General features: G+C 41.7%; 2 protein-coding genes across 3 annotated transcripts; one reads left to right on the top strand and one right to left on the bottom strand.

The window, feature by feature from the left end:
• Window positions 1-6,820: 6,820 nt before the first annotated feature.
• On the top strand, window positions 6,821-11,410 carry gtf3ab (general transcription factor IIIA, b). Its single transcript, XM_057825129.1, has 9 exons — window positions 6,821-6,991; window positions 7,066-7,160; window positions 7,235-7,331; window positions 9,101-9,189; window positions 9,256-9,329; window positions 9,389-9,469; window positions 9,527-9,759; window positions 11,061-11,114; window positions 11,186-11,410. The coding sequence occupies exons 1-9, from the start codon at window positions 6,878-6,880 to the stop codon at window positions 11,306-11,308; spliced, it is 960 nt and encodes a 319-aa protein (XP_057681112.1). The 5' UTR covers window positions 6,821-6,877; the 3' UTR covers window positions 11,309-11,410.
• Window positions 11,111-22,142, bottom strand: lnx2a (ligand of numb-protein X 2a). 2 transcript variants are annotated; one of them, XM_057825127.1, is made up of 12 exons: window positions 21,923-22,142; window positions 18,491-19,005; window positions 15,303-15,538; window positions 15,093-15,230; window positions 14,824-15,023; window positions 14,350-14,754; window positions 14,101-14,277; window positions 13,806-13,983; window positions 13,424-13,649; window positions 13,181-13,339; window positions 11,814-11,975; window positions 11,111-11,689 (listed from the first exon to the last, which is right to left on the bottom strand). In XM_057825127.1, the coding sequence occupies exons 2-11, from the start codon at window positions 18,892-18,894 to the stop codon at window positions 11,840-11,842; spliced, it is 2,259 nt and encodes a 752-aa protein (XP_057681110.1). In that variant the 5' UTR covers window positions 18,895-19,005; window positions 21,923-22,142; the 3' UTR covers window positions 11,111-11,689; window positions 11,814-11,839. The 2 variants fall into 2 exon arrangements, with proteins under 2 accessions (XP_057681110.1, XP_057681111.1); XM_057825128.1 differs by lacking the exons at window positions 18,491-19,005; window positions 21,923-22,142 and adding an exon at window positions 16,655-18,475 and having other exon boundaries at window positions 11,116-11,975.
• Between the last annotated feature and the right edge of the window lie 1,463 nt (window positions 22,143-23,605).

Genomic DNA, 23,605 nt, shown 5'->3' with positions numbered 1-23,605 from the left:
CAGTATGGTTGGTACAACTCCCAGAGTTTACTGAACGTAACATACTTATAGCTGCTCTGCCATTGGCTATTGCCTAGCATCCCTGGCATCCAATTGGCTAAGAGAGACTTCTACTGTATGTGTATGTGTGTATCCCAGCATCCTCTTCATTTGCCCCTCGTATTCCGACAGCTTTACATGAGTGTATTAACTTTTTTTTTTTTACTCAATTATTGATTTTATGTTTATTGTGCAATAATCTTAGTTGTAACATGTATTTGATGCATGTTTTGATGCATTTTTATGCATTATAAAAGGTTTATGTCTGAATTTTGGGGGAATGGATTGGGGCATTTACATGGAAAACGCGTCTCTACTTACAGAATTTTCAAGTTAAGAAACTACTAGAACCAATCAGTTTCGTAATTAGAGGTTCCACTGTATTCATTTTTCTATCTATCTTTTAAAAAAAGTGTTTTTCCTCACACAGGTCACACTAGGATTTCCATGACTCACGAGGGGTTACTCATTGAATGAACAAGAAGTAAACACACAAGAGAGAGGCTGATGACACACAAGTTTGTGAGTGTGTGGGGAGGAGATATTTGGATAAAAGCTGTGTGGAGTATGAACTCCTTAATCACACGTTTGACACACACACACACACGGATTGCGTATATGCGCTCAGCCGGCAGCTTCAAGCAGCTGCATCGACCGACCATGTTACAAATTAACCACACACAGACACATACAGTCAAGTATGTGATGGATGAATGATGGATTGGGCGACAGAATTTTTTTATATCTAAGATCGGTTCCGTACGAGATTTCTTTTTGTCCAAATTAAAAATGGTCGAATTGAGAATGATCAAAATGGCTGAATTTTGCTCCGTTGTGTGCATAAATGTTTGGGTCCTCTTGGTCCAAACCCAATTTTGTGTCAATTGGTGAAAGAGGAGCAAATGTAGTTTATTGCAGTGTTTTCGTTCTAACGAATCTCACGAATTTAAATATAATGCAATTTTTACTATCATCATTGCTTTATAGATTGTACAACTTTATTTTTGCTGTATTCTGACTTAAATGTAATATGGTGGAAAGCACTCAGGTGACTTGAGTTCTGCTCTGAGACCCTCAATTTGGCCAAATTTCAAACTTGTCCTAAAATCTCAATTTTCTGGGGGAAGAAAAATTTTGAACAGGAGGGCATTTTTTAAAAATCATAAATTTTAAATCCCTAAACCCTAACTCAAGGTGAGAACATGAGAGAACATAATTAAAGACACCATGATTTTAACGAGATATTACCGCTTGTTACCTTGTTTCGATCAAAAAACTCCGTGTAGCATGTCTCACCAAGTGTTAAGACACAGCTTGAATGGCCACAGCCGCACTTTTTGGGATTTTATGGGTGAAACACGGTAATATAACAAGGGTCGCAATGCAGAAATTGCAGACATCAAGGAGTGGTCGAGATTTTCTTTTTCAAATATTTACCTATTTAATCGTTTTTGTTGTTTGTTTTTTCCCCCCAATTTTTCTTTGTTTTGATCGATTATTTATCTTCTAAAATATCGCGGAAAATGCGACAGTAACAAAAACAAACAAACAATTAAGCGATAGTTAGAGGTAGATATCCGTGACCTACTTACAGACAGTATTTTTTTCATTGTGACGTAATTTGTTTTAAAGTTTATAATATGCGAGTGCATAATTTTATAAAGTCATTGTTTTTTTAACTAAATAATGATTCTAAGCTATAAATGACAGACATTTCGAATAATAAATATAATTACTTACCTTGTTTTTATGGCTGGGTTGAAACAAAAGCGGTTGCGCGGTTTCTGTAAACAGGGGTCTCCAGGGTAAAACGGACAAAATGAAAATAGTTCGGGGGCTGAATGCAACATTAAACTGCAATGGTGGCATATAGAGATTTTGTTCTATCAGTCACAACAGTTCTTTTAGCTGAAAATACAGCAGTTTATTTTAAAGAGGGGTGCAAGAGCAGAAACGGCTTTTTCAGCCTTGTCTGTTTTCCGCCATATATATATATATATTTTATTTTTATTTTTTTCAAGTAGCAGATTTTTTTTTCTTGAACTTGCACATATTTATTTGTGTAACATTTTGACTTGACAGTGATATATTAAAATCCTTAAAACAGTTGACATTATTTTATTATTACTATTACAGTATACTACATGAGCCTTAGTGCAAAAAATATACATTTTATATGCAATATTCAGACTTTAATCACCCCCAAATTATTTCATTTTTACTCAAATTTTTTCCTAAAAAATTTAGTCTTATATTTTTGCAAAACAGTATTTTTTTCTTAAATCGTATCTTGCAATTACAGTATATATTTTAGTATTTTTTACTCAATAACACTCATTTTAAATAAAATGTTCAAAATTAATAAATGTAATACTGATTGTTTATTTCTGTAATATTCTGCCGGTTATCTAAAAAAAAATCCAAATTAAATCGCCCCAAAATGTAACTTTTTTTTCTAAACCAATTTCACTTTATTGTATGATTTTCTGATTTCTTCGCAAAATACATTTCAATTCAATGTGGCCCTAACATTAAGAACAATATGGAAAAATGCATACCTAAATGTAAGTAGATTTTAAGTGCTTACATATTATATTTATCCGGGAGAAATGTGTGGTAGTGACAAAAACTGGGTTAAATCCCACCACAGGCCTAACAGAGTGCACACTGTGTATATGTGTTAGGTGTGGTGTCAGTCTTTATCAGACAGGCAGGCTCATATATATGTGTGTATACTAGTCCGCGCGTATTGATCGGCCCACCTGACAGCAGAGGGGCGGGCAGGGGACCGGATGGGGCTGATAAGCGCGTCGCCCGACCCCAGCCGTGCTCACCTGGAGCGTGGGAGGGCACTGAGGTAACGTCCAACAGCCTTTCAATAGGCCTCATTCACACCAGCCAGTCAAAAGGTTTCACATGGGAGCAGAGGGTGATGTTTAGACAGCAAGATAATGGTCCGGAATTCCACACAGTTGTTTGTTTTCTTGCATTTTTTTCATTCACTTGCCACTATATTCTTTCGTAACCCGGTATCAGGGAAGAAACACTTATACACGTACAACATTGATCATGATTAAAGCTGTGAGGAGCGTTCAATGAACCCTATTTTAGGCTTAGGCAATGTCGACACGAAGCAGAGTATTTGGCAAAAAGAATAACTTTTTCTATGGTTTGGCCTATCATCCACACGCACATTTTGGGCATTGAAAACAAGGGTTTTTAAAAACTCCGACCAAAGTGAAGATGTGTGAATTCTGCATTCATAGCACCATCATATGGACACCGATAACCAAAGATTTAACTGTGGAATCGTCACTGTTACGACAAACTGTTCCTCCGTCACACATGTGACCAATCTTTAAATTTGGCGTCAACATGCCTACTGTCGCGGCCGATAGATACTTTTGCAGTGGACATTTTCGCTTGCCTTGTTCAGGGGCGCTGGAAGTCACTCACAGCAAAGGGTGCTGAGGATCTTGTTTAATGTGTTTCCCATCCAAAACCAGCCGTTTCGGTCCAAATTTGTCATGCTCACACGTTTTCTCCATACAAGGCGTGCACAATGGCAGTACACACGTATGCTGGATAATTTGTTTACTACTACTAGGCTACTACAAAGACAGCGTTCTATTTCACCTTCAGTATGTGTTGGAGTTTTTGTATTGGAAATATAAGTGCCCGTGTATTATAACCCAAATCAATGACACACAAACACATTTGAAAACTAAAAGGTCCAATAAGCCTCAACACCCCCTTTTCACAACACTAAAATAAATTGCACATGCACATCTAACAGTGCTCTGCACGGCAGCAGCTCCACAGCAATGACAAACAATAATAAGGCACGATGCAAGCATGTCTTACCTATTTAAAGACACCAAAGATAGATAGAACTATCATCATAATCATCTTCATTTTCGACCTTGAATAGATTTTTAGAAACCTTTGCTATTTCTGTAAAGAAAAAATCGCTAATTGATCTTTGGGCCATGTTAACGCACCCTCTGTCAACAGTTAACTTTTCCAAAATGCTTTATTCAACCTGACCCGGTAGCAAGCAAGGTGTCAGGTGGTGACCATGTTATTAATTAAAAAAAAATTTTTTCAACATATACTTTTAATCCCCAAAATTACTGTGAAACCATATTGTTTCGTTATGCTTTATCTATGTATTTAATTATTTTTAACAACAACAACAAAAGAATCTACCAAAACACTTTTTCCCCTCCCCAACACCAGGGGGTGCTGAAGAATCCTCAACAGCCCACTTCCCTCGTCACTGGCCTTGTTGGTTTTATATTCTACAACGGAGTATAAGGGCCAAATAAAAAAAAAAAAGACAAAAAAGGACTACGAGATGAAAGTCATACTTTCGCTACGAGAAAAAAAGTCGAATTATTACATAGGAGTAATGTAGCTGTAAGCCGCTATGCACTCTACGTACATGTACCTTAGCTGGGGGGTACGTCGAGGCATTAGATTATAAATCATTTTACGGATAATAATTTAATGTCGACAAGCCGAAATATTCAGGATTGACTCATTTGTAAAACGATTCTAAAACACAAGATACCTTTAATATTGCTGATTTTAACGAAGGCGGCAACATGCTACTTAAAGTACATAGCTGCTTATTCAGCTACATTAGCCTACGTAATAATACGACTTTTTTCCGCCGACTTTTTTCTCATAGCAATAGTACAAATTTAATCTTGCTGTTATTTTTTTCCTTTTTTTTATTTTGGCCTAATTCTCTGTGGTAATATTCGAAAACCAAGTTTAGAAGTAATTCTTCTTTTCCAATTTTAGGAAGTGGCGTCGCTAGACGGAAGTTAATCTGATTGGATGGGATTTAGGGAACTGCTGCCACCTTAAGGTCTGGCATTGTTATGAAAAAACGAATGAATGCGGTTGGCAGTGGATGTTTTTTTTCCCCCTACAAACGTGATGGCGTAGAAGTACCGGTAATTATTTTTTCTGGATGTATGAGGTGCAGGATCCTCGGTTTAAAAAACCCGGCTACGTGTAAATATGGTCTTAGATATTCTGCCGAGTGACAAGGAGTCGATTCACAATTAGATTGCGCTTAAGTCATCGATATCGATCCAGATCTGTTAATTGTCACATTCCTAATATGTGGCGGAAAACGCAGACAAGACTGAAAAAGCAGTTCCTGCTCTTGCACTCCTCTTTAAAAGAAACTGCTGTATTTTAAGCCAAAAGAACTGTTGTGTTTGATAGAACAATATGTATATATGCTGCCATAGCAAATTCATGGCGCATTAAGCCCCTGAACTATTTTTAATTTGCCCGTTTTACCCTGGAAACCCCCGTTTACAGATGTCGCGCAACCGCTTTTGTTTCAACCCAGCCAAGAAAACAAGGTAAGTAATTATATTTATTATTCACAATGTCTGTTGTTTTCAGCTTAGAATCATTAATTGATGTCTTATATTTTGTTTAAAAAAAAAAACACTTAAAAAAATTATTCACTCGCATATTTGAAACTTTTAAACAAATTACGTCACAATGAAAAAAATTGCGTCTGTAAATAAGTCACGGATATGTACCTCATAACTATCGCTAAATTGTATTTTTATGTTACTGTCGCATTTTCCCCGATATGTTAGATGATAAATAATCGATCCAAACGAAGAAAAATTGATATTTAAAAAAAAAAAAAAAAAACGTTTAAAACTGTAAATGAAAAAGAAATCTCGACCACTCCTTGATATCTGCGATTTCCGCATCGCGACCCCTTGTTATATTACCATGTTTCACCCATAATATCTACAAAAAATCCAGCTGTGGCCATTCACAGCTGTGTCTTCACACTCAGTGATACATTCTACATGGAGTTTTTTGATCGAAACAAGGTAAGTACGCGATAACATCTTGTTAAAGTCATGGCGTCTGTGATTCTGCTCTCGCGTGCTCTCACCTCCAGATAGGGTTTTGCTGTTTAATTTTTATTTATTTTTTTAAATAAAAATGCTCTCCTGTTCAAAAATGTTCTTACCCCAGAAAATTGAGATTTGAAGCTTTCCACTTATATTCACACATGCATATCGGACAATTTTGAAATTTGGCCAAATTGGGGGTCTCAGAGTGGAACTTCAAGTCACCTGAGTGTTTTCTGCCATATACTGCATGTATGTTAAATCTGCAGAGTTAAGGCTTAAACTTTATTTTATCTGTAAGTCTAAACGAAAAAAAATGGACAGAACGCAAATTATCACTCAAAAGTGACAAAATAATACCTAACAGTTGAAATTATTAAATTTCCTAGCACTGAAAAGCACTTCGTAACAACAAATCGTTATAACACAACACATTTTGGCCTTTTCATTCATTTAAATTTAAGCTATTTTGGAAGGCACTTACTCCCACTTTGATGTGTGGCGGTGTGTGTGTTTATGCGTCAGACAAATCTCCCAGAATCTCAAGAAAACTATATTGGACTGTTGATAAGATTAAGTAGTGTGTGTGTGCGTGTAAAATGCAGACAGTCGTCTCCGTCCTGGAGGCACAGGTGACATTTTTAAAGCTGAAATCAATCAATGCGGATAAAAGACTTTTACAATGTTTGAGTAACAATGCGATCATTATTAAACCAACGTGAGCATTCGTTGTGTTAGTACCAATATTCACTATAGACTTATAATCGAATAAAACAATTTATAAAAAAATATTTAAGAAAAAACTGTATTTTTCACTCCCCTTTTTGTCTTCCCAAGTGGTTCGATCCAGTAAGTTAAATGAAGCACAGGTGCATAGCCAGGTGTAGGTGATTAATTCTCCTACTCCACATGCTAGTTTTTTTTTTGAACCATTAAAGATGGGTGAGAGGTTGCAAGGTTCGAAAACTTTTGTCTGCTTGTTTTTTGACTGTAAAGCCAAGTTCTCCAAGTCGTGGAAGCTCGAGGCCCACCTGTGTAAACACACCGGATTTGTAAGTGAATCAAAAAATTATTATTTTTTTTTTAATTCCCGTGTGAGATTTTTGGGAGGGTTTTTTTCCACTAGAAACCGTTCCCCTGCGAGAACTGCGACAAACGTTTCTGCACCCGCTATGAGCTCACAAGGCATGAGCTCAACCATAGTGGGGAAAGGCTGCACAGGTAAGAGCTTCCTTCTTGGTCCATTTTTGTTTCTTTTAAACAGAAAATCTGTTTTAAAAATTTTTCGTACAAAGGTGTCCAACAGACGACTGCTCTGAGGCCTTTGTGCGACATTCCAGCTTGAAAAAACACGTCGCTCGAGCGCACCAGCACAAGGAAAGACGATACCAAGTAAGATTTTTCGTGTCGATCAAACTATGCAGACCATATTTAAAGTGTTGGTTTTGGCAGCCCTTTTAATTTTTAATTTTTATTTTTATTTTTTTGGACAATACTTTAGTTTTAAGCATATTTTAGACATCCCAATGCGTTTGTCTTTTGCCTAGTTTATGTTGACGAAAACCCAAGACTAATTTCCTCTAGTTTTAGTCGGTTTCCTAAAAATGTTTTTGTTAAAATTTTAAACACATTTATCTCCAAAAATGGAACATTGACAGATAAGCTCATACAGTAATGTAGTGTCGATCTACAAGGACAATGCCAACTTGGTGATAATGTACTCAGCAGGAAGACTGTACATTACTTTCAATAATGCCCACCTGGATGCCACGAACTAAAGTTCTGAGTTCGAGAGGATGCTCGCCGATAGCATTAGCCTAATGTAGTGGTTCTTAAATTAAGCTAAAGGTACTGAAGTTTCACATGTGGATTCACCGAAGCCTTCGGAAAATTTTTTCAAATTCAAAACCAACATATCTAAGCTAGCAAGCTAATAATTTAGCTAATTCCTGTTCTAAACAGCATGTTTTATAAACAGGTCAAAATTTAGGAGAGACAGCGAGAACCAAAAGTGGTGTTTGCCAGGTGGCAAATGGATTTTGCCATGTGGCATTTTTTATTTTTTATTTTTTTTATTTTTTTGGAAATGTGGCATAATGGATTTTGCCATGTGGCATAATGGATTTTGCCATGTGGCATTTTTTTATATATTTTTGACGTGGCAAAATTTTTGGGTATGTGATTTTTTTTCAGGGTATATATGGCATTTTTGCAGGCCATGCACGGCAATGGCATGGATGTGTCAAAATATTTTTTGCCACATGGTAAAAAAAATCGCCACGTCAAAAAAAAAAAAGCCACATGTCAGGAAAAAAAATCCACATGTCAAAATCCCTTTTGCCACATGGCAAAAAAAATCCACATGTCAAAATCCCTTTTGCCACATGGCAAAAAAAAAATCCACATGTCAAAATCCCTTTTGCCACATGGCAAAATCCCTTTTGCCACATGGCAAAATCCCTTTTGCCACATGTAAAAAAAAAAAAAATAGATGAATAAAAAAAAAAAGCCAAAATCCATTTTGCCACATGGCAAAAAAAATGCCACACGGCAAATACCACTTTTCGTTCTCGACCCTACTGAAATTTAGACCGCACTGCCCATTAGTCTGTTGTATTCCCTCATGCCAAGTTCAAGTCAACCTTCCACTGAGCAAACCAGTTCCTGTAAATTGGGAGCAAACCTGGTCTAAAAAGCCACTTTGCCTAGATTTGATCAGTGTACGAAAATAGGACTCTGCATTTCCCCTCAGAACTACCCACCGAACACCACTGGCCCCATGTGAATGTTATGCTAATGCTAGGAGTTAAATTTCATGTGTGATCACTCAGCAGACCTTTAAAGGCTAATGCAACATTGCATATTCTTTCTGGCCAAGAAAACAAATCTTTGTGTAAGCCTGCATGGAGATGACACACTGGTGAGTCGGGGAGGGATGTAGCACGTCACGAGTGACACAACCAGACACTGCTACAATACAGGCTAACTACACATACAATCACATCGTGAACACGTGACGGAAACTATTACGCGTTTTCGTCTCGTCAGACGAAAACTGGCATTAGTCTTGTTATGTTCTCCAAAAGCATGTTTTTAGCTCGCTGCTGTCTGTCAAGGAAAGTTTGTTGACGAAAATGATTTTTTTCCCTCCCCTCTAATAGTGTACACATGAGGACTGTCAAGCTAGCTTCAGAAAAAAGTACCAGCTAAAAGCCCATATCGGGGAACATCAAGGGACTCTACCTTTTTGGTAAGGAGCTTCCAAACTGATATGCAACTTCCCGGTATGACTCAAAACGAGCGTTTTTCTTTCTAGTTGTCATGTTGACGGTTGTGTGAGTGAGTTCCCCTCGCTCGGCAAGCTGAAGCACCATGAGAACATGCATAAAGGTCAGCTGAAACGTTTTGAGGATTTTGGGAACTTCACAAACTGACAACTTGACTTTTAGGTTACCCCTGTGAGGAAGAGTTGTGCCCTTTCCGGGGAAAAACATGGTCAGAGTACCAGAAGCATCGCAAAGAGCACATGGGTACGGTGGCCTTTTGATTTCTTTGGGGTGTTTTTGTTAAAAGCAAATCTTTTACAGTTAAATTGCCGTGCCAGACGTGTAAGAGACAGTTCAACAATAGCTGGTTCCTGCGCCAGCATGAGTTTCACCGCCACACAGAGGGAAAGCGATGCTTTCCGTGCCCTAAAGAAGGGTGCGCCAAGACTTTTACCCACCGTTTCAACTTGGACAACCATGTCCTGGGGGACCACGAGGGGAAGAAGGCTTTTAGCTGCGCGCACCGTGATTGCAACAGGACTTTTGCCATGAAGGTAAACTAGATGTTTGTACTGAAACGGCAATAGTATCAATGGTGCCAGAATTCTGCTGCCTTAAAAACCCAAATATACCCATGGCTTTTTTAGTGTAGCAAAGACTTGACCGTGAATCATTTAACCTTCATGAGCTGCCATTGATCGAATCAAGACATCCAATCAATTTTGACTGGCAGCGAATGATCGCCTGTCAATGGTACTAAGATGAGCCTTCATAGCCAGTCCTCAGTTTAAATGACTTGGGTTAAATGCAATGAACTTGGTGTATTAAAAAAACATGCAATTGAGACCTGGCATCCACCATATATGTGGAGGTCGGGTCTTTGGTTAATTGACCAAAATTAGTCTCTTGTCCTATACTGTATAGTTAATTGGTGATTAAAAACTTGGACGGTGATACTGTATATACAATAAGATTGCTTGAATCTTTCTGTTCAAAGGATCTTATTGGCTGCATGTAAATGTGGCCATTTTGAAATTTGCTGTTGTATAATGGAAAAAAAATACTAAAGGATTTACTAAATTATAGTGAATTCCTTGTGCATGCTGAATACTGCCAACTGGAGTTGTATACAGTGATCCCTCGTTTTCCACGGTTAATGGGGACCACAACCCGCCGCGATAAGTGAAAAACTGCAAAGTAGAGCCCCCCCCCCCCCCCCCAACAATTTGTTTCAATGTAGTCAGATTTAGCAATGGAAAGAGATGCATATAAGACATGTTTTCCACTTTTTCCAAGTATAATTACAAAACGTATATATATTTTAATGGTTTTTAAGCACTTTAAATGTAATAAGTTTTAAACATGTTACTGTCCCACTGAATTATTTTTTTAAAAAAGTACAAAAATGCTTAATTGACTTAAATCCGCTCAAGCTGCTGCTCACGGAGTTGCCACAGCAACTGTTTAACAAGTTAAACGATGATTGACGCATGCAGTGCTTTGAAGCTTGGGCTTCCAACAATCTGTGGCAAGATCGAACTATAAACATCTGTCAATCATCATTAACTTTAATATGCAACTCCAGTGCACTGCCTGACCAACAAAGGGAGAGTGAGACTACGTGATAAGCTCGGGACGGCTCATCTGTATTTAGGAAAAAAATCCATGATGGAATGAGGGTGCGAAGTTTGAAGCGCAAAGTAGCGAGGCATCACTGTACAATACTTTTTGTTTTTAAGACTAAAATGCCGTGCTCTACCTTAGTCGAATGAATTCCTGAAAGTGCTTTTGGGCCATATCAAACGTAAACTGGTTGCTAAAATTTGGGATTGACTTGACTGTTGCTGTTTACTAGGAAAGTGTGTGGCGACATGGAGTGGTGCATGATCCACTCAAGAGAAAGCTGAAGGTGAGACTGGCATTCCAGAATTAATTTAAAGTTGGTCTTATTTAATACTTTAATGTTTCTCCATATTCTAGAAATTGCGTCCCAGAAAGAAGCCAGCATGGAGCGCAGCACAGGCAAAGCTGCAGGCTGCTGCTGAGACCAACAAACTTTCTGCCAAGCTGTGCAAAACCCAAATAGAGGACCTTAAATCTTGAGGCTGTAATTGGGTTGCCTGTATTCAAGTTTACATTTGTTCTATAATTTGTTTGGTCATCCTCCATCTTTTGTTTAATAAAACCTTCACAGTACTGCAGAAACGGCATTTACGGGTCAATTTATATTTGCAGGAAATATTTATTAAAACAAACGGGACACACGTTCACATGTATAAAATTACAGCTGATTGGGCAGCTGGTTGTCATGGTGATGGGGCCTGAGTGCATGAGCCCCAGGTTGTGGCAGCTTGCTAAAATGAGGCCTCGGGGAGGGGCTTATACAGCTGGATCCAACGCTGGTGTTGAATGTGGGGAAAGGGTTCAACTTTTGGAACGGCACAACCATTTGAATGGAGCTCAGGACTTTTGTCTATCCCCCACCTACAAGAGTGAAGTTGATGTATGAGTACAGCAGTGTGTTGGAAGTGCAGTCTGTAGTGTGGCACAGTCGTCTTTTTGGTCCTCTATTATAACCCCGGTGGAGCAATGTACAGGAAGCATGTACCAGTTGGTCTGTTCTGACTAGACCGGCTAAATCAGGCTGCCGGGCCAGGAGATGACTGTCAACGCGACCCGGCTACGTTGCTCCTTTAGCATGGGGACTAGTGCAGAGTGGCTCATTCCCGCTGTTGACAAGCCGTTGACTGCCACGATCATGTCGCCGCACCTGAAAACCAGATCGTATGTCACGATCCACATTGTAGTTTTCCTTCAGAGGGTCCTTATTTCTAAAGCTGCCATAAATCAACTGGCATATCGTCAATTGCCAAACATTGATCTAAAAATTGCCAAAATCTTTATAGTATTTTTCCTTTTTGCAATTTATAATTTTCAAACTTTTTTCAGTTTTAAAAGGAATGATTCAAAAATTTATAAATGGAAAGAGGAAAAATTCTGATTTCTGGAGTCCTTGATTTTTGTAGTACAAGAGAAATTCTAAATTTTAGTAAGAAAAAGTTGATGCACATTTTACTTTTGATGCCCACATAAAATGTAGCTGGTTGGATCTGGCCTGAGGGCTGCAGGTTTGCAGAGGCGTCGCGTCCCATTTGGCAAACCAGGCAATTGCCTAGGGCCCCAAGCCAGCAGGGGCCCCCAGAGGGCCAACAGATTTAGCACACACAGCTTTACTGCACTGTCGCAGCGACAAGTGTAGGGAGTGTTTCAATCTCATGGAATCATTTGGCAGATTATCTAATGATTCTGTTATCAATCCCAATCAGCACTAACCATGTCAGATTATACATGTTTAAGAAAGTCCAATCAGCTATTATTACCACATGATTGTTTAAAGAGTGACTCACCAAGTCCTCTCTGGAAAGTCTTTGCCGAGTTTTATGTTGATTTTCACAGGCCACCTCATTTTTCATATGACTACTTAAACAAATGGTGTCAAGTCTATTATTGGGTCTGTCGTATTCCTTGTCGAATATAAGAAAAAATAAAACGAATATGCATCTAAAATAATTCTAAACAATTTTATTAGCACATTTAATACTCATTTCGGTCAGTAGTCCACCAGTCAGTGGTTTTTACGGAATAATTTGAATTTGGTGGGTCGTAGGGCCAATCTGACAAATTGATTTCACACAAAGGTATATACCTCCGCATCCGATGGTGATATTTTTGTGTTGCTACTCTTTCTTCTATTACTCCAAGTCCAACTGTCCCCCTTACTTTGACACTCTCGAAGGGCCCCATGTTGCTTGTTGCCTGGGGACCCTTGCTACACCTCTGCAGGTTTGACATTAGCGGATTAGATCCTAACCAGTTACTTAATCAAATATAAAATAGTTTTCAATTGTTCAATGTGGAGACAAAAAGGGGCGGGTTTAAATCAACTCTCCATTCATCATGTTTTGTCTGACTCACTTGAGACGGCCATCATAGTAGGCTGGCGTTCCGAGGACGATGGTCTTGATGAAGAAGGCTTGGTTGCCATGGTTCTCCTCGTAGCCCCCCACGATACTGAAGCCCCAGCTGCCGGGATGGCTCCTCCTTAGTACAATCTCGTGACTGCTGTGCAAGTAACTACCAGCGCGAAACAAGTACATTGACACAGAAGTCAAATGTTGAAACCAAACGGGACTGAGCTTCTGGTGTTCGTAAACTCACCTAGGGAGTCCGAGCCACATGACCCAGGAGGGAGACCAGTTAGCGTCAAAGTCACTATCATGAGCGTGATGCAGAAGCCGGTCACGTTCACGTTCCTCCGTCATGCTCACTTCCAACACTCGTAGCTGTACCGAAGCTGAGGCAGCGCTAGCCTTCAGAGTGCCAACGGCCTCGCTGTGGCTAAGGTACGTCAGGTCCTGCCCGTTGATGCTCAGGAGGACGTCACCTGGCAGATAGGAGGGGGAGGAGCTAAAAATGTTAAGGGTGGGGCTTTGGCAATTTATTTGTGCATTGGTTTCCTGACATGCAAGCTCGTACAAGAGTGTTATCTTGCCATCAGTTGTGTTGTTTTTTTTGGCATATGATATGTTAGTGCTCTCACCTCGTTTGATTCGACCATCTCTGGACAAGCAGCCATGCGGTTGGACGCTGGTCACGAAAATGGGCAGCTCTCCGCTCTTGCTTCCCCGCCCGCCCGCTACCGTCATGCCCAGAGACTCGTGAGGTTCCTTCTTCACAGTGATGTGTTTCTCCTTGCATGTGACGCACTGAGACAGGTCCTGCCAAGACCGATCACACAGACATTCAGTCCAACATTTGCCTTCTTTCATTACATTCAGATTTAAGCTAGCTGTGATCGCTCAAGAAAATTCGGGAGAGTGTAAGTGTCGTCCTACCCGGTGCGTGCTAGTGCGGGGCAAGTGTAAGGGCACCGGGCTGGGGCTGGTGCTGTGGTTAGGCAGGAAGTGATCAAGGCAGTAGAGATCTCTGGTGGAACTGGATTTTGGCGGCGGGGGCGGCGGAGTCTGTTTGTTGGGTCGGCCAATCACCAGGTGGACTCGTTCGCCACTTGCCTGCAAAGTCACATTTCAGAGTCACTTGTACCACTGTACTTGTACTGCATACTGATAAGCTTTGGTCCTCACCTGGATGATCTGAGCAGCCTGCTCGGGGGTACCGTGACGTAGGTCTTGCTCGTTGACGGCTAAAACGCGGTCATTGCCTCGCAACCGTCCATCTTTAGCCGCTAGCCCCCCATCAAGCAGGTCCAGCACGAAGACCCCGGATTCGTCAGTCCGTCGCACCAGTTTGATGCCTAACTGTTCTGCCGAATCGCGCTTGTGCAAGGTGATCCTTAGTGACACGGGACTGGGCGGGTTGCCCTCAGGGGTGGAGCAGGGGGCCTTGGGGATGGCCGGTGTGGCGGAGGGCGGTGCCCGGGATGCGCAGCGGCGCTCACGGAGCACCGTAAGCTGTAAAGTGGTGCACGGTCGCGCTAGTGTCAAGCGTGCAAAACTGTGAGGCACGTTGCTGATGTCCACGTTGTTCACCTTGGATGAGACCGGAAAGATGAGCTATTTTTAGCCTCGTAATTGGAACTGTGATCCATCTGATTTTACCTGGAGTATCTGGTCCCCTGCTAGCAGCCTCCCGTCCCGTGCGATCACACCGTCCCGGTACACTTCCTGGATGACGATGTTTATAAGGGGTGTCTCATTCCCACCGACGATGCTGATGCCCAACTCCACGTACGGGTTTGCCCGGTGTACCTCCACTGCTGTTATCTCACCTTCCGGAAGCGATGGCAGCTTGACGCAGCCTTTTAAAGATGTGGACAGGGAATGATGTTACTGGATCTTAGAAGAGTTTGAACCCTTTGACTTTGTACCTTCTTCTGCAGAAAGAGGCGGGGATTCGGGGCAATCCCAGCCAGAGGAAGTGGAGCTGACCGAGCGGAGAAGGTGGATGCAAGGGTTACTGAGGGGCCGTTTCACCCTGGGGATGATGCACTCCATCCCCACCACACCTGAGGGACCACATCCACAGTTTAACCCCAACAGTTACGCAGATAATGCCTTTAATTTTTGCAGCAACTCACTATCTTCCTCAGTGCTCTCCTCGAATGCAGGGTTGTCCAGGCCTGCCTCATTGGTCCTCGTCGGCGGGTTGTCACAAACGCCATTGAGTCCGAGCGGCGGCGAAGGACTGCTATTGCCCAGGTCTGTCTGTGGTGAGAGTGGGGATTGCGGAGGACTTTTCACCGCCGGTCGGTCATCACCGCTCTCCTTGCGTGGACCATCCACGCTGGTCTGCTGACATCGTGTTCCTGGACACCTTGGATCAGGTAGGAAACAGAAAAATATCGTAATTGCTTTTATGCAAGGACTTTAGTAAGTAGTCAGGATCATTTATGCACTTGTAGCCAAGGTTTGATCCAAAGTTCTTTGGATTGACTGTGCAGTTAGCCTGGCATGTTGTACTCACCACCATTAATGCGCTAAAATCCCCACTTTGACCACCGCACAGACACGGCCGGCTTGTCACTTTCCCTTTTTAATCATCTCATCTCAAGTCGTCCAGTTACACAATGGCGACACTTGACTCCTGTTGCTATCTTGGACCTCTAAGTCGCTAAGGGTAGGTCGGGAAAACCCATCTAGGGTCAGAGGTCTGATCTTTATACATAAATCACGGTAATCCCTAGAAATGAAATTTGGATTGATCTGTAACTATTTCAAGTTGTTTCGTTGGAAATATCTGGCTGTGTGTGAGGACGTTTGCATGGGAAAATGACAAATGTGTGAACTGCCGACAAAAAGAGCTGAGTCAGAAAAGCTTTGAACGGCTCGTTAGCGTGAGCCGGTTAATGGAAATCCCCTTAGGATGCTCGGCGAGAGGGATGACAAGTGGATAAGCCGTCAATGAGCAAAGCATCAAAACACAGATGCATATGTCAAGAAAACCACTTTTGAGGCAAATATTCTAGATATTGCACAATTACTCAGGCTTTATATCGGGTTCAGATTGGTGGGTGGTGGTGGCGGCCACACCACAAGGTTTTCCCTCTTTAAACCTTCAGCTAGTCAAAATTGAATGCAATTTGCAAAGCTAATGGAGGATCTCAAATGGAAGATGTTTTTGGTAGACCTAGACTGATAATACCAAGAAATTCAGCAAATCTTCAAGTATCCTGCAGATCACAGCTTCCTTTGCTGCACATGAGTTGATCTTTTAGAAACTGCTCTGGCAATCCAATGCACTTACCAGATAAAATCCTTCTTTAACTTGCCTTTATCGGAAACATTTTTTCAGTTTTGATTTTGAAGTGTTTCGATTCCTTTTGCAAAGCATTGGACTATTCAAGACATTTTATCAGCACAGCATTCCGTCTTTGGTGCCTAACTGGAAACTGATCCGAGATTTACATCGAAGTAGACGTTGTTTACTCACCACAAGCCGGGATTGCCCTTGGCTGTCTCGCAAAAGAAGTGATTGAAAAGATCTCTGGTGTTGAAGTTGCTCAGCATGGTTGCCAGAAGGAAAGTGAGAACTCTGAAGAGCTTCTGACCGGCCAACCCATGACTGTATGACTTGGGAGCCACTAATCCCTCGTCACATGACTTACAGCCCAGTAATCCCTCCCGTATCCTTTCAGTCTTCAAGGTTTTACAGCACCTGGTCCAAACGGGCCAAGAGCCAAAGCATGTGAATGGATGGCAAGCAACAAAGTGATTGCTGAGTCCAACCATAACGTGAAGCACCTGATTGAAGCATTGCCCGCTATAAAAACACTAATTGCCCTTTTAATGAATTATTTTGTTCAACAAAATCTAGTATGCGAATGGGTAGCCAAAATAAGGAACTTGTTGGAATTTGACCTTTTAGCCAGATTGCCGGAATCCTGCCAGCCAAACAGCCGAAACCGCGCTAGTGCAATTCCAACGACCCAGGCTGGCATAACACCAACAACCCAGCCAAAAAGCCAAACTCCGCACGTTCACCTTGGTTTTAACCCCTTGTACTGATTCCATTTTAAAAGCTGGAAAAAGGCTTCGAAGAACAAGGTGACAATTTATTCAAAATCCACAGCAAGGCAAAACAGCAAACAGACCCAGATGAAGAGGAAGGCTGGATCCGTGGTCACCATATCACAAGTCAACAAAAGAGTCCCGAAAAAAAAAAACGGTGCCAGCGAAAGAGTTTAGTCTTTTGAAGGCTTTTCTGGGGTGAGCTTCGGGTCAGAAGAATAATTGTCTGTAATTGTCTGCTGCAGATTGGACAGAGGAGTCTGTGCGTCACTGTTACCAGGGCAACCAGAGTTGGAGATTTTGTCAGCTTCAGGGCAAAAGGAGCGCAGAGTGTTAAAATTCTCAGCCGTGGAGTCTTCTTGTTATCAGGCGTTCCTTGTGGCAAGACAGGATGTCACGCCATTGTTCTGGACTGTCCATTGTTGGCTCCCAGAAGAGCTGATGGTGGGATTTGGTGGTCCAGATTTGGGCTTGTAGATGTCTTGGCCATCACCTGCTTGTTTCGCTCCGTCAGCGTCAATCTCGCTCAGTCAGCTGCATGACGCGAGCGTTGGGCTTCCGTAGTCAGCAGGCATCCCGTAGTTGTTATGCCCTTATCTGCCCGTTGTCTTGGCGCTGCAAATTCCAATCCAAGTCCAACTACTCATACTTCAAATAAGTTCTACTTGTTGTTTTAAACTATGATTTAAATGCTATTTATTTTTTTAATTAGGTTTATTAGCGTAATACTGTACAAACTGTCAAACAGTAAATATGGGAAACGACACTATTCCCTTCAAACTGTATGGTCAGTTTTAGGCTGAAGTCTGCTGCACGGAGAGCTGTCCTCAATGAATGGTATGTAATTGGTGGACTTCCAAGTTAGACTTCCCAGAGCAACAACAAGAATTTGAGGCCATTTTTACAGAGGATTTTGGTTGAACTCCAGATTGTTGGGGACCAGACTGGGAAATTTACGAAACTTACTAACAATTTAGTGGGTTGCCAATCGCCATACCCCTTCCTACATGAATGTTGCGATATTGTTGTTTTCCCGTTTCCGTTTGTGGTGACATCACAACAAAAATCCCCAAAAAATGAATTTTTCTGGCCAACGTTTCCAGAAAACTTTAATTGACCTCTAAATTGCAACCAATGATGATAGATGTCCAATCCATTTTGTTCAAAAGGATTGGACATCTATCAAAGCCAACCGATCATCCCTGGCATCCTTCAGTGACTGACTCACCAAAGCAAAACAATCACTTTCCACGCTTACCTGTGTTTAAGATGCGCTTCCAGATCACATCTGGGCATGCTCAACGAGCATAGCGGCGCCAGTGGGCACGTGACTGACAGCTTGTCCAGCAGCTTGTGCACCAGGATGCTGGACCTGCGGCACGCCGGCATCTGTAGCCGCGTCCGGTCCAGTGGACAGAAGTCTCTCTCCTGCAAGAAGCTGCGTAGGCAACGGGCGCAGAAGGTGTGCCCACACGGCGTGTCCAGTGGCTGCACCAGCGGTTGCAGGCAGATGTGGCACACCAGATCATCGTCCACCTCCAGCCGGTAGTTGTACAGGTGGTTCTCACGGCTGCGGTGCACCTGGCCGCACTCCGAGCAGGGGGTCTCTGAGGCGGGCTCGGCGGGCCCGGAGAGAGCCACCTCGCAGCCCGGGCTGCCCATCCCTGCAGCTCCTAGCCCGTAAGCATCACGGTACCAACAGTTTGCGGCCAGGACGTACGCCCCCTACTGGATGATGGTGCATGACAACCCCGCGGGTCAAGGGTGAGACAGCTGTTTGGGGAAAAACAACGAGCGTGATTATGTTGCGTTTATTCCTTGTGCACGTGAGCGCCGTGCGCCAAGCGAGCCTCCGTATGTGCGCGCGTAGCGCACCGAGATTATGTATCGCTGCTCCTGTCCACTAATCTGACAGTATAATCTCTTTTTTTTGCTCTCGCCCTACTGCAATCTTTCAATTCCACTGGGAGGGAATTATCCAGGATTGTCGCGGAGAGGAAAGTGGGGGATCAGGAGAGCCATAGAAAAGGAAAAGCAGACTACTTTTAAGAGGTTAAAGAAAAGTATAAAATATTTTTGGGGATTATTTTCTCATTTTTACTTTACAGTTGTAAACATCTGTACTATCTAAGTCAGGGGTGGGCAAACCGGTCCTCGAGGGCCGCAGTAGGTCCTGGTCTTTGTTCCAACTGATCCAGCACAGAGCTTTTAACCAATGAGGTGTCAATGGAAACAAGAAGCACCTGACTGCAATCAACTGATTGCACTTATAACTAGGGCTGTCAAACGATTAAATTTTTTAATCACAGCTTAAAAATTAATTAATCTAATTAATCGCAATTCAAACCATCTATAAAATATGCCATATTTTTCTGTAAATTATTGTTGAAATGGAAAGATAAGACACAAGACAGATATATACATTCAACATACGGGACATTAGTACTGTATTTGTTTATTATAACAATAAATCAACAAGATGGCATTAACATTAACATCCTGTTAAAGCGATCAATGGATGGAAAGACTTGTAGTTCTTAAAAGATAAATTTCAGTACAAGTTATAGAAATTTTATATTAAAACCCCTCTTAATGTTTTTGTTTTAACAAAATTTAAAAAATTTTCAATCAAAAAATAAACTAGTAGCTCGCCATTGTTGATGTCAATAATTACACAATGCTCATGGTGCTGAAACCCATAAAATCAGTCGCACCCAAGCACCAGCAGAGGGCGACAAAACACCCAAAAACACAAGTAACAAGTGGATGTTACACTGTGCTGTCATTTTAATCTGTTTGAGCGGGGCATGTGCATTAAATGCGTCAAATATTTTAACGTGATTAATTTAAAAAAATAATTACCGCCTGTTAACGCGACAATTTCACCAGATTGGTGAAAAGGTGTCCTCTTGATGGGTTGCAGCAAAAACCTGCACCCACAGCGGCCCTTTGTGGAATAGTTTGCCCACCCCTGATCTAAGTGATGAATATGACTTTACTCAGTGGCTACCATTGATGATGCTACACAGAGCCAAAAAACTGTATCGATGCTTCACTAGATACGATATACTGTACATCGGTTGTACACTTTGTACACTGAGGAGATATTTGCCTATATTTCAAAGTTCACGATTCACTTCTTCGACTCTTCAAAATGAAATTCCGTTTTACATTCTCAACAGTTAGGATTTTAACTGCACAGCAACGTGGAAGAATGTTATCAAGTGAGTATTGTAACAGCCGAAACTCCATAAACTGGGATTGGGAAGACGAAAAAAAGGGAAACGCACTGTGTTCTTTAAGAGATTTTGTTTTAAAAAAGCATCCAAGTGAAGGAGAAGAGAGGCGACTGGGCGAGAGGCATGAAAGAGATTAATGGGGTGGAAAACTTAGCGCTGCTAGCCAAAAATAGGATGGAGACATTTTTTCTCACAACTCAAAACAGATTCCCAGGTGACTCACTTTCATCAAGAATTTACGCCCTATTTGCCGTCTTGCTAAAATCGGCCATGCTTATGGTCTCATTTGAGCCAATGATGAGTCAGGCTTTTGTTACTATGACGACTGGGGGCGGAGCCTGACCTTTACAGCTATACAGGCAACAACTTGACGCTAAATTTGAGTGATCGCTACAGGGTAACACAAAATGTTACTATGTTTTATCATGAAAACTTAGATATACTCTTGTTCTTAATTTGTCTACCGGGCTGGCATTGAATAATCATGTGTCAGTGCCATCGACGGCCATAGACGTCAAGTCCATTTGAACGGAATAGTTCAAATGGTTTGAAATGGTTCGAACAAATTTTGGCAATAGAAACCTAATATAGGAAACACTCCAAGAAAGATTCCTCATCGTCTCATGCACACCTGTCTCTCGTCTATAGTGTCGCCATGGCGACCATGGCTACCGGGCCTTGTCCTGTTCTCTTGACATTCACAGGATGCTGAAGAAATGAGCCCTCCCTCCAATCTCTTTCCGTCCCGTCTCCTTGGTTACGGTCCCCGTGACAACCTGTCTCCTCTGTCTCCTTGGCTACCAGGGGTCCGGCTGTTAATTATTCCAGCCTCCCTTTTTTTTTGAAGGATGTTCTCCTTTTCTTTCTTTCCTTGGATGTGACTGGTTGCTTGTTTCTCCAGCCCCACAGCTGGACATGAATTAAGCATGAGAACACAAGGCTCCCTCTGTTTGCCGTTAAAACAAAGCTGTGACATCACCGCGTCACACTTGTAGACGCAGGCCTGATGTAAAAATGTCTCATTTAATCCCAAGGTTGTTGTCACCGCCTTCCAACATCAGTAACAGACTGTCAGCCCTTCACCTGTCTCATCTAATCTCACAGCACAATCCATCAGTCCATCCATCTGTCAGTTTAGCCTTTTTTTTTTTTTTTTTTTTAATATAAAGTCCTCATTTATGTCATTTTTAAAATCCATATAGGCTGTTGTTGCCCACTTTGCCGTGCCATGCAAAACCACTTGATTTTTTTTTCTTAAAACACTCATTTTGTCATTGTCCTCCATCCTACAGTCTGGCATCTACACTGCAGTGTCATAATGGGAACGTGAGCATTATGTCTGATTCCGTCTGACAAGCACTCAATAGCAATGCAAAACCGAGACCCCCCACCACACAAACACACACACACATACACACACCGTGACATTGTGGATGCAGATGTCATAATACCTAATCCGGATGCTCCTCCGCTTCTTGCATCCCGGCCCCAAAAAGGGGGGAAAGGCGTGGTGGTGATGGGGGGCGACGGTTAGCGTCTCGCACCTCAAATCCACGCATTCACCGCAAAGTGGCAGCGTCCCTGCGAACCCGCACGAGAACGCCCACCGCTGTCAATCATCTGGGGGAGGCGGCGCGCGCAGCTGCTTGGGGAGAGGCTTCAGAAAATATGCCTGCGTAGATCTAAAACAAAACAAAACAATGCAAAGTAGTGGAAACAGTTGTGTGGATAACTTTGTGGGGTGGAGGCACAATGAAAAATATGATTTTTAAAAAAATACATTTTTAAATTTAAAGCAATTGTCTCAAACACTGTAATAGTAAATACAACACACTGCAGTGGTGGGCACAGGGAAGTAATGAAGTACTTTAAGAATAGAAAATCAGAATTAAAATATTTTAATGGCATTACATCGAGACAGGCAATTTGGTTAACCTCTGTTTCCAATAATGATTTATCGAGGTGTTTTTCACTCTTCATTTGCTAATTTTTGTTAGTTCAAACTGCTAGTGAAGCTTTTGGAACATATTTATGTCATGAGTTATCATCAGTGTGTTGCCAGTAACGCGTTACTGTAATCTGATTACTTTTTTCTGGAACGAGTAATTTAACACGTTCATTTTTCTAAACCAGTAATCCGATCAGTTTCCTTAGTGTCTGCGTTACTATTTTGTTATTGCCACATAATGTATGTAGAATGAACAATATTGTAGTCATGTACGAAAAGCATTTTGAATAGAAAAATGCTCGAGACGTCCCCGGTACGTGTTTCCATGGTAACCACTCTAACTACTTCCTGTTTTGGTCTCGAGTCACACGCGGCTGCACATTCGAGCTGTGTGTTGAGATGTGCGAGGGAATGTTGATCTGTGTACATCCACGAATGAATGTGAGTACTTTTCCTTCATGCATGAGGGTATCAGCGATAGTTTGGACCCCCTACATGCGCGGCCGTTTTGTAGCTTTCGTTGCAACGACTGGCAGTCATCGCTTCAAGTTGGCAAGCATTGTTTACATGATATTCGTGTTGCACATTCATGCCGTGAGGTGACGTATTCGTTTTGCATCTTTGGGATTTGTTGTGAGTCCGATTGAGTGTAAAGTGCTTGGCTGCCGCCAAGTTATGTGGCCAAATTGACCGCCTATGTGTACACCGTACACTGTACGACGTACTTCCGGGTTGTGCACGCGCATCCGTGCCCGCCCCCATCTTTGTGTTTATTGCACTGTGCAATTCATATGTGTGTAGTTGATTATTGTGCACTCAATTTGCAATATTTTACATTGGCACTGATATGCTTTTAACCCTAAACCCTAACCCGAAGTTCAGAACTTTTGACATTAGGTTTAATCTTCGAGTTGGCGTCGGCTTAATCAGTCGGTGGAGTTGATTTCAACAAATTCCATGCAGTTTATCAGTTATTTGTTAGTTTCAGGGCTCCGAAATGGCTAAGCTACTATCAACTCCATCGACTAATTAAACCTTCGGTAACTCAAAGATTAATCCTTATGTCAGAAATTCTGATCTCCCACTTTAAATTCAATTATCGGTAAATCAATTCCATGCAATGAGATTTTTTCTGTTCTCATTCTTTTAAAAAAATGTTAAAAAGTAACTGATACATTACTTTTAA

The sequence above is a fragment of the Corythoichthys intestinalis genome, chromosome 20 (genome assembly GCF_030265065.1).
Source record: "Corythoichthys intestinalis isolate RoL2023-P3 chromosome 20, ASM3026506v1, whole genome shotgun sequence".
In the NCBI taxonomy this organism is placed as follows: domain Eukaryota; kingdom Metazoa; phylum Chordata; class Actinopteri; order Syngnathiformes; family Syngnathidae; genus Corythoichthys; species Corythoichthys intestinalis.
This window is presented reverse-complemented; position numbering and strand designations above follow the sequence as displayed.

Excerpts from the sequence above, each read along its gene's own strand:
- gtf3ab (XM_057825129.1), top strand. The coding sequence starts at position 6,878 with ATGGGTGAGAGGTTGCAAGGTTCGAAAACTTTTGTCTGCTTGTTTTTT. Across the intron at positions 7,332-9,100 it reads ACAAGGAAAGACGATACCAA|TGTACACATGAGGACTGTCA; the intron begins GTAAGATTTTTC and ends CCCCTCTAATAG. Across the intron at positions 9,470-9,526 it reads GCATCGCAAAGAGCACATGG|TTAAATTGCCGTGCCAGACG; the intron begins GTACGGTGGCCT and ends AATCTTTTACAG.
- lnx2a (XM_057825127.1), bottom strand. The coding sequence starts at position 18,894 with ATGGGCAGCCCGGGCTGCGAGGTGGCTCTCTCCGGGCCCGCCGAGCCC. Across the intron at positions 15,539-18,490 it reads GAAGCGCATCTTAAACACAG|GTGTCCAGGAACACGATGTC; the intron begins GTAAGCGTGGAA and ends ACCTGATCCAAG. Across the intron at positions 11,976-13,180 it reads TACTATGATGGCCGTCTCAA|GTGCGGCGACATGATCGTGG; the intron begins GTGAGTCAGACA and ends TCTGGTTTTCAG.